Here is an 11052-nt window from a genome sequence, read left to right on the forward strand (position 1 = left end):
CTCAATGTGTCCATCAATCACATGATTGCCTTCTCTATGTGAGCGCCAGATGACCTGGGACACACTGGGCTTCCTGTTTTCTGACTGTTTCCTGTTTTTTGAGAAAAAGAGTCAGAAAACAGCAAGTGCTGTGTTTTCCATGATAATTAAAAAAAAAGATAATGAATGTAAATTGCAAACCTGCTTTGTCACATCTACTGCTGATTTAGATTTTGAAAGTTATAATGACAGTGACACTTTAAAGATGCTCTTTTCACTTCAACGTGTTTCCCCATTTGCATTTGTGGACTGCAGAAAAAAGCATGAGGCACCTGGTCGTACTGATCACATCCCAGACGACAGATTCTAAATATGTAAAAAAAAACAAAAAACACAAGAACACAAATGTAGAAACACAGACTCTGTGCCCGTCTGCTCAGGCAAGGTTGCCCCCATTTCTTTTTATAATGATTTTATTAATGCATTTTCACATACAACACAGAGTTAAAATAAACAAGAAACATCACCTGTTGACTGGGATAGACAGAAAAAAACACACCAGTGCCATTGGGAACCACTAGAAATTGCAGTGTTAATACAACAGAGTAAAATAACAAAGCAGTAATAATAAGAGTCATATTTGCATCCCATGACATGCTTGCCAGCAGAAACGTGAAATATATATAGTTATATGTCAGACAACTTGAAAAATAACAGTACATTTAGTTTTTTTGCATAAAAACATTTGCATTTGGTGAATTTGGATATTTCAACTATTTCATGGTGTATTACTATATAACACAATAGCAATGACTTATTTTAAAGTGAATGTACCACTAGGTGCATCGCTTGGTGTTTTTTTTTTTTTTTTTAACATGAACAGACTGGCGCTGGCACGGGGATGTCGGTGCCACAGTCCTTTTTTTGAACTGCCGCCTGATTCCCCCGCACGGCGCTGGTCTGTTACTGAACACACAGGCCAGGCATGAAGCACTGGAGTCTGGCCCAATGGCCCCCAGTGTGACGATCTCCCCTCCGTGACTCCAAGGATTTTAATGTAGTCACAGAGGGGAGGGTGTTTTGTAACACTGGGGTCAGACTTTCCCAAGCTCCTGAAGTGCTGCATGCTGTAACACCTCCTTATTCCTCCCATACCTGACCCTGCTTGGCATAGGGAGGAAGGAGAGAGGAGGTATTCTGGCTTGCAGCTGTTTAGGAAAAGCTTTGTACCAGAGAAATAAAAGCAGTTGGCTTTTATCATGCCTCTATGGGCGTCATACACAGCCCCCTGTCACTGCATCATCATTCGGGGGCAGGGCCTGGGACTGTGTAGCTAAGATCGAGCATAGCGGCTGCCTATACTATGTATGTGTGACCTGTCCTCGCATACAGACAGCTGCTGCTTCACTGAGCCTCCCTGAATGGATGATTCTGCTGGTGTAGAATCATTTAGGAACGCTCTTATCCCCCTCCTCTCCAGCAGTTACTGTGTGTGGCCCCCTCCTCTCTCTCCCGTGTGCTTCTGGCGCCACTCCGTCTCTGATTCTGTCAGTGAGGGAGATAAGGAGTGCAACGGCCACAAGGCAGGAGGAGGAACGAGGAGAGTAGGGGAGCCGGAGAACATGTGGAGAGAGAGGAGGGGGGATAAGAGCGTCCCTGAATGAATGATTCTACACCAGCAGCACAGGAATAACAGCGCTTTGGTTTATGTGCTGGCTGCTGCTGGGTTAGAATCAACCATTCAGGGAGGCTCAGTGAAGCAGCAGCTGCCTGTATGTGAGGACAGGTCACACATACACAGTATAGGCAGCCGCTATGCTGGATCTCAGCTACGCAGTCCCAGGCCCTGCCCCCGGATGATGATGCAGTGACAGGCGGCTGTGTATGACGCCCATAGAGGCGTGATTACAGCCAAACCCCGCCCCCGAGGCCGCGACTACTCTGCCTGAACAAACGCCCACATGACTACCTTACTAGAATTAGCATACGGTGGGGACAAGATCAAAGTATGATTTTGGGGTGTATGGGGCAGATGCTATTGATATGTGTGGAAAGTGTGTTAGGGGGGTGTATTAGCTCAGATTATTGGCCTCATATCAATTTTTTAGGTGATTGGTTCCCTTTAAAGCATTACTTGCTTTACTACAGTTTTTTTCTTCACATAAAATAAAGCTGGAAACTTACATTACAATTATGTAATAGCCATGTAAAGAAGCATGCAGCACGTGTACCTTATGGCAGACCAAGTTCATTCCATTTAACCAAAATATGTCCTTTTATTATGGTAGTGTTATGGATGCAAAACCATCCATCAGTTAAAAGACCTTAAGTGCCCAAGTCATTGTCACCAGAGAAGTCTTAAATTAGTATATTTTTTCTTGATCGTTGAAGAGAAATGATGTCATCGGGCATTCTATCAGCGATCATATCCGCACTCCTATCTGCCTGCAGTATAATCCCTGGGCACCCCTGCCGCACCTGGGATAGGCCCTTCTGTGTTATATTTCTGCAAAAGTTTACATGGAGAGTGTGAAGTCTTTTAGAAAGAATGGGAACCATTGCCAAGGTTCTGTCTGTCACTCCAGAGCAGTTTTCCAGCTTTAGACTTTGAAGGTCAGGACAGTGTTTTAAGATTTGGATGAGGTTTTCATCACCAATATGGGCACAACCAGCAAGTGTCAGTTGCCGCAGGTTGGGACATCTAAAGGAGGAAAAGTTGCATGGTTTTAAAATCTTCAATTACAAGTGCACAAGGCCAGACTTATCTGTGTGTGAAATAGAAACTGGTGTAAACTTTGTATAGCAACTAGTCACGCACAGGCTTCATTTTACCAGAGCAGACAGATGAGCTGAGATTGGTTGCTGTGAGAAGTTTACACCAGTTTCTATTTTACACATTTTGATACATCTGGGCCTTCTGTGTGTAAATAACATACCTAGTTAGCAGTCAGAAAAGCAATACTGACATATGACAAGCCTCTCTAAACTCAAAGGTGGTTGTACGGTATTAGAAAAACTTGGCTGATTTCTTCCAAAAACAATGCCACACCTGTCGACAGGGTATATGCAGTTTTGCTGCAAATTTACTTCACTGGAGCTGTAAAATGTTTAAAAAGAAGGGTAACACTGAGCTGCTGCTGCTACTGAGAAGCTCAAGGGAAGGGGAGATTACACTAAAGCACTGTGGATAACAGTTAGATACACGATGGGAAACTACCCTGAGCTGTATGGGTGGTGAGTGAGGAAAAGAATGCCTTGGTTTACCTTCTGGGAACAGTGTTGATAATGAATGTCAGGCAGACTCAGATACCAGGTAACCAGTCCATGTTCAGCACAACTCTTGCATAAAGCAGATGCTAAATCCTACTTGGGGTCTGTCCACACGTACAGACTCACAGCGTAAATCTCGCTGCGAGTCTGTCAGGACCTGGCAGTTTCCTGTTACTACATACTCGCTGTGGTCTGAACGACCGCTGCGTGTATGTAATTCTACCGGACCCTTAACCCCTTCTGCTGCCGCCCGGCTCCCGCTCCGCTGTGTCTGTATATACATTACCTGTCCTCGCTGCAGGGGGTCCCGGCGTCCTGCTCTCCCGCCCAGCCAATCAGTGGCTGTGGCTGGGCAGTACGCCGGGACCCCGTGCAGCGAGGACAGGTAATTTATATACAGACACAGCGGGCGGCGGCAGTAGAGTTACATAAACGCAGCGGTCGTTCTGACCACAGCGAATATGTAGTGACAGGGAACTGCCAGGACCTGACAGACCCGCAGCGAGATTTACGCTGCGAGTGTGAACTGACCCTTGTGTAATTTGTCCTGCTTTGACTGTTGCTAGAGATAAAATTCCCCTGATAACAGGTAGTGGACAGCAGAATGCAAAGAAGCGAGATACCTAGGGGCCAGGCTAGTCATTTTTGGTAAATGAAGTGATTTACAAATATAGTTACGTAGTTAGTATGGTATGAACATCAAGTTCAACAAAGGAGGGGATGGATGGTTAAATTCTACATTCTATACATAGACAAAAATAACAAATGAATAAGAACTTATATAAGCCGGTTTTTAAGTCCTCTACTGTCTTTGCTGTGACCAGATCCTGTGGTAGACTGTTCCACAGATTCACTGTTCTCATGGTAAAGAAAGCTTGTCGCCTCCAGAGACTGACCCCTTCTTTTTTCTCCAGGCGGAGGCAGTGCCCTCTTGTCCTTTGAGGGGGTTTTACCTGGAACATATTTTCCCCATTATTCTTGTAGGGGCCATTTATATATTTAAATAAATTAAATCATATCTCCCCTTAAACGTCTCTTCTCCAGACTAAACAAATGTAATTCTTTTAATCTCTCCTCATAACTAAGATGCTCCATTCCCCTTATTAGTTTAGTTGCCCGTCTTTGTACCCTCTCCAGTTCTAGGACATCCTTTCTTGAATGGGGTTCTAAAACTGGACGGCATACTCCAGATGAGGCCGCACCAATGAAGCGGTAATATTATATCCCTGTCCCAAGAGTCCATGCCTGTTTTAATGCATGACAATATCCTGCTGGCCTTAGAAGCAGCTGATAGACTACAGAAGGGCATGCAATGTCTACTATCTATGAGTACACGCAGATCCTTCTCTATCAGCGACTCTCCCAATGTAACTCCCCCCAGGACATACGATGCATGTGGGTTATTAGCACCCAGGTGGATAACGTTACATTTATCCACACAACCTCATTTGCCAAGTGGACGCCCAAACACTGTAGTTAATGTGTATAAGGGCCCTATTAAACAGGGAGATTATCTTGCGGAAAATCGTTATATCGTTCAAATTTAAGCGATTAATCATTCCGTGTAATTACAGGCAAGGATCAAAAAATCATTTGTGTGTAGTTGACTCTAAAAATCATCGTTAATCGTGCGCTGTAGTTCTGCATTCGTTTACTAATCGTTCACTGTAATTCTGCGTTTACACAGATTTATCTGACAGATCTTTGAAGCCAAAGCCAGGAACAGACTATAAGCAGAGAACAAGTCATAAAGGAAAGACTGAGATTTCTCCTCTTTTCAAATCTATTCCTGGCTTTGGCTTAAAAAAATCTGTCAGATAAATCTCCCTGTGTAAATGCACCCTAATTGCACATTGTTTATTTTTTTGCAGGGATCAGATGGAGTAAACCATTGTAGTAATGATCGTTGTAACAATTCTAACGAACCACTATTGTTCTATGTAATATGGTGAACTATTTCAGGTTAACGATAAACAATCTTGTTTGCAATAGTTAATCATTAAAATTTGCTTTGTCTAATAGTCATCCTGTAAGATCTGCACATCCTCCATAGACTGTACTGTACTACAAAGCTTGGTGTCATCTGCAAGTATAGAAACATTGCTGTGTAATGCCATATTCTATATCATTAATGAACAAGCTGAACATAAGGGGGGCCAGTACTGACCCTTGGGGTACACCACTTATAACTGCGGACCATTCGGAGTAGGAATCATTGACTACCACTTTTTGGGTACAACCATTCAGACAGTTTTCAATCCAGTTACTAACTAAACTTTCTAAACCCATAGACCCTGATTTAACCATCATATGCCCATGAGGGACTGTGTCAAATACTTTTGCAAAATCCAGGTACACTAATGGGGAAATCATGTCCTTTTCTACTTCTACAATAGATAAGTCCTCAGGGATCAGACTACAAACCCAATTGTAGCTTCACACACCACCAGGCATCTGGCTATATAACTTACCGTTTACAAACCTCTCGGAGGAAGTCACTGACTGTCCTCAGATGAGGGCTGCACATGGATTTTTGAAGAGCAGTTTTCACCCAGTCCTCAATGTTGCATATTTTCACCCTGCTGGAATACCAGCATATTGACAATGATTTCAAAGCAGGTCCCAAAATATAGTTCTTTTTTGTGAGATCTGAAGGAGAGCTAAAATTGAGTAAGGTCCAAAGAGAGGGTTCCTGGAAAATGTCCTGGAGCTTGTGACAGGTCTGTGACAGGCATTTCCTGCTGTCTTTATCCAGGAATGAGAATAAGTGCAGAAGACACTCACGATTTAAGTCAGTGATACTCATCATGTGAACTCCAGGCATCATAAGATGAACAACAACTCCTTCAGTCCAGAAATTGTTTTCCTTCACCGAGAGAGCAGTTTATGGAAGCTGAGAAAGAGGTCACAGTAGAAAAGATACATTTTATTAGCTATATAGATCCTTGTAGTAAAACCCTGTGTTCCCATTTCATTTGTAGAATAAATTAGAAGTGTATCTGGAATGATCTCCAGATGTATACCTCAAGCATATGGCTGCAAAGTATACCTCTGTGTAGGCGTAGCTGTTGCATATCCAAAATCCATCCATGTGAATTTACCCTTATAATAACACCTACTCACAAAAATCATGGGATTTTTGCTATTAATTTCTATTAGCTAAAGTGTAACTGTAATTTAAACATCACTCTGCACAGCACAACATCCTGCAATCTTATCTCACCAAGTTCCCAGACCAGCACTGATCTTTCAGAACTGTGAATCCAGCATTGTATGCACCCAGACAGTCTTCAAACAGCAAAGCTGCTTGTTTTATTTTCAAATTCACAGCACAAATAATTTTTTTTTCCAGTCTCGTAGCATATTTTAAGAAAAAAAATTAACTGTCATTGCAAAGTACAATTAGTGGTGCACAAAATAAGGGCTCATGTGGGTCTGTAGGTGAAAAAAAGGAAGTGCTATTGCCTTTTAAACACGAGAAGGAAAAAACTAAAGTGAAAATTAGCCAGGTCCTGAAGTGGTTACCTAACATGACCAGGGATGGTTTGGGTAATCATACCAAGTGCAAAATTCCACCTGTTGAAATGCAGTATTTTAAAGTATTTAGGGTGCGTTCACACGTACAGGATCTGCAGCAGATTTGATGGCCCAGAATTTATTTGCTTTGAATCTGCGCCATTAAATCTGCTGCAGATCCTGTACGTGTGAACGCACCCTTAGGGTGCTAACACACACGACCGATGAGCAGCAGATTTGATGGCGCAGATTTATTGCTGTGTTCATTTATTTACATAAAATCTGCTGCGGATCCGCAGCAGAAAATTCACTGCGGTACGGTGTGTGTGAAGCTACCCTTAAAGTATTTTGTTTGTTGGCTGAGTTAACACCAAACCTTATTTCTTTTTTAGCAGGACACATATTCCATTCTTATGATTTACATTTGGATTGGATACTAATTTATTTTGCAGGTCTCTCTAGGAGGAAATTGTGATGAAAAACTACAGTAATTGGCTAAAAAGCCATCAATATTAGATTGTGGTATCGCTAGTGCACCCTCTTCATTGTTCACATCAGCTGCAGGCTGGTTTGTACTGTACTTGCTTTTTTGGATTTTCCACCACTGGAATTAGATGCAAGTCTGAATGAAATCATGCAGTTTTGGTGAAGACCTGTTGCAGAATTGCCTCTGTGGAAATTATCAAGTGATTGGGATTGAAATTAAGTAGCCAATTTTGTTTTCAATTAATGAGTTTTTGTCTTTTGTTATAATAGTAAAAAAGAACATTTTAATTTTTTTTTGTCCTCCAAGATAGATAAGTGATAGAAAATAATCAGGTTTTTTTTATAATATACAATAAAATACATGACAAATACTTCACCTAATCTACATAATTCAATTGCTATAATTATCAGGTTTTTTAATACTATATAATAAAATACGACATACTTAATTAACCTAGTCTACATCACCCAATCGCCATATACATTTTTTTTTGTTTACGCATACTCCTAAAAGCCACATGTATTGCTCAGGTTACTGTATACATTGTGAATCCATTGACATTTCAGTGATTTATGAATTCTATGCCTCAAGTATCAAATTACAATGGGCACTGAATACCAGGCTGTAATGGCATGTATAGAAGGGTAAACTTGCTTCCCAATATGTTGGTAAATGATAGTTAAACCCCATAGACTACAGAAAAATACTACTACCTTTATAGACTCCTTGGTAATTCCAGTCTTGACAGAGCTAATATGGTCCAATGACTGTATCCAGATTATTAATTTAGGAGATAATCTAATATTCCACAGGAACTGCTCACTTTTGCATGGAAACAAGTCTGCGTAAAGCCAAAATCTTCTCTGTTGTGTGCTGAGACTTACTAAGGACATATATGGCAGGGAGCAGACACAGCTGTCACCAGGTTATATATAGACTAAGAAACTTGCCCTTTAAATTAGGATGGTAAATTGTTGCTTGGTATGAAGGGTATCACATACATTTGTGTTTTTTCTTTTGTTTTTTTTTACTTTTTTGTTTTTTCAGTCAAAGCCAGGCGTGAATTTGATAGGGATGATATTACTTGCTGGGTCCACTTTTGAATTTGTTTCAGAAAACTGTGTGCATGTAAAACACTAAGTGAAAAAAAAAGACTGAGTTTGTAAAATGGGATGATTCAGTATGTGAAATAACAAACTGCACAGTATACATCCAAACGGTAATTCTCACTAAAGGATCTCCACCAAATCCTTCTCAGTATTAGGAAAAAATAGTGAGAGTAAACTGGTGTTCAATACACCTGTACCTGTAGGCCGTAGACCTCTGTATTATTGGAACACTCAATGAAAGGAATCCACAAACTCTGACTGTTAGTTCATACAATAAAAATGTATTTTTCCCTCGGTACCAGTACAAAAGATTCAGCCACAAGCTGTAACATTCACCCAAGGATCCACCTACTCCACCGTTCCTGCAGGACATATAGCAGCTGATAAGTACTGAATTGTAAAAAAGTAAATTACAAATCTGTATACCTTTCTGACACCAGTTGATATAACCCCTTAACGACAATGGGTGTACATTTAGGCCCTCACTGCCTGGGACTTAACGCAGGAGGACGTAAATGTACGCCCTGGCGCGGTCCCGGGCTATGGAGCGGGCTCACGAGCCGAGCCCGCCCCATACCGGGTGAGGACCGGCTGCAGATAGCAGCCAGGCCCTCACCCTCAATGGCGGGCCGCGGCGTTTAAGTATAAGTGACCGGAGCATCTCCTGTCACTTAACGATCGCTTTTCCTGACTGCCGGAGGTCTTCTCCTTACCTCCGTGCAGTCCTCGGATCAGTCCTCTGATTCAGCCTGCCATAGGCAGACTGAATCAGAAGATCACAGATAACACTGATCCATGCTATGCTATGGCATAGCAGGGATCAGTGAATGTAATGTAATACATGAATGTAAAAGTTCCCTAAGGAAACTATAAAAGTATTAAAAAAAAAAGTTTTACAAAGTGCCCCTCCCCCAATAAAAGGGTAAATCACCCCCCCTTCCCATTGCATACATAAAACACATAAAAAGTAATAAAGTTAATTAACATATTATACACCGTAGCATGCGTAATCGTCCGATCTATTAAAATAAAACATTACTTTTCCCGCACGGTGAACGGCGGGAAAAAAACCAAAACGGTAAAAATACGCAAAGATTGCTTTTTTTTTAATGACATTTTATGTATAAATTTTTTTTATAAAAAGCGATCAATACATTTGATCTAGAAATGTTAGAATGTTACTAATAAAAACTAGAGATCATGACGCAAAAAATTACACCCCATACGACCCCGTAGGTGAAAAAATAAATGCGCTATAGGAGTCACAATACGGCCATTTTAAATATACCTATTTGCAAAAAAAAGTTTTACTGCTAATAAAAATAGTAAAACGTAAGAAAACCTAATAAACCTGCATATCACTGTGTTCAGACTGACATATAGATAAAAGGAAAAATGCCAGTTTTACCGCAAAGTGGATTACGTAAACGTGGAAGCCCCCCAAAATTTGCCGAATCGCATTTTTTGACCCAAGTTCACCCCATAAATGATATTTTGGGGGTTCCGTCATTCATTTAATGGCAGATTAAAAGATGCCATTACAAAGTACACTTGCTCCTGAAAAAAACAAGCCCTCACATGGCCCTGTAGGTGGAAAAATGAAAGCGTTATGGGTCTTAGAAGGAGAGGAGGAAAAACGAAAACTCAAAAGTGACAATTGTCCCTGTCCTTAAAGAGGACCTGTCACCCCCGGTGACGGGGTGACAGGCTCCTGACCCCCGTTAGAGCCCCCTATACTCACGTGATCCCGCCGGGTCCCGCTTCTGGAGATGGTCGGGTCACGGAGATATCGGCGCCCGAAGGCCGGCGCACGCGCTCCTCAGATGAGTCCAACACTCATAGAGAATGACAGGAGAGTCCAGGGCTCCTTTATTCTCTATGAGTGTTGGACTCATCTCTCAGCGCGCGCCGGGCTGCAGCGGCTGAGATCTCCGTGACCCGACCATCTCCAGAAGCGTGACCCAGCGGGATCAGGTGATTATAGGGGGCTCTAACGGAGGGTCGGGAGCCTGTTACCCCGGCACGGGGGATGACAGGTTCCCTTTAAGGCCATTTCAGGCTCTGTCCTTAAGGGGTTAAACTTTTTTTTGCTCTTGGGTATCTCTTTAAATATGAGTAACACAGATATTTGTGTACACCTTGAGGCTATGTTCACACTGCGTATGAATCCGTCCGTAGTGCGAACCGCAAATATACGCATGTAGTTTTGAGGTTGATGCGTTCGCTTGAAAGTATACGATATACGCCCGCACAGTGCACACTACGTATGAGCTTACAGCCGGATTGTATACGGCGCTGTGAAAAATGAACAAGACCATTGTTTGAGGATGGAAATGTTGAAACTCACGGCCGTGGATTTCCATGCGGTCCCGTACAAAGTACTTATTTCAGCCAAATTGAACTTGATTTTTCGATCCAAAAGGTTCTGTGTGGTTTACTGGGCTGGGCGAAGATTTCCAAGTAAATGACCTGCCTCAGATCGCTTCGAAACAAGCTAGGGAAGCATAACTGTACTACGGGCGTATGTTCGCGGTGCGTACGCATCCGACCGCATGTCGATTTTTCACATGCCCGTAGTTTCAGCTGCACATGTACGGCAGCGTAAGTCCTGCGTACGGATTTGTACGCAGTGTGAACATAGCCTGAAAGAGGTCATTCCCCATGGAGCTGCTATTGTCTCCTCTATCTACT

General features: G+C 42.2%; 1 protein-coding gene across 1 annotated transcript; it reads right to left on the reverse strand.

Moving 5' to 3' along the window:
- Positions 1-1835: 1835 nt before the first annotated feature.
- On the reverse strand, positions 1836-8082 carry FBXL22 (F-box and leucine rich repeat protein 22). The gene is made up of 3 exons (XM_069956341.1): positions 7966-8082; positions 5721-6142; positions 1836-2680 (listed from the first exon to the last, which is right to left on the reverse strand). The coding sequence occupies exons 2-3, from the start codon at positions 6074-6076 to the stop codon at positions 2338-2340; spliced, it is 699 nt and encodes a 232-aa protein (XP_069812442.1). The 5' UTR covers positions 6077-6142; positions 7966-8082; the 3' UTR covers positions 1836-2337.
- Positions 8083-11052: the final 2970 nt, after the last annotated feature.

Source organism: Dendropsophus ebraccatus, chromosome 1, assembly GCF_027789765.1.
Source record: "Dendropsophus ebraccatus isolate aDenEbr1 chromosome 1, aDenEbr1.pat, whole genome shotgun sequence".
Taxonomy (NCBI): Eukaryota; Metazoa; Chordata; class Amphibia; order Anura; family Hylidae; genus Dendropsophus; species Dendropsophus ebraccatus.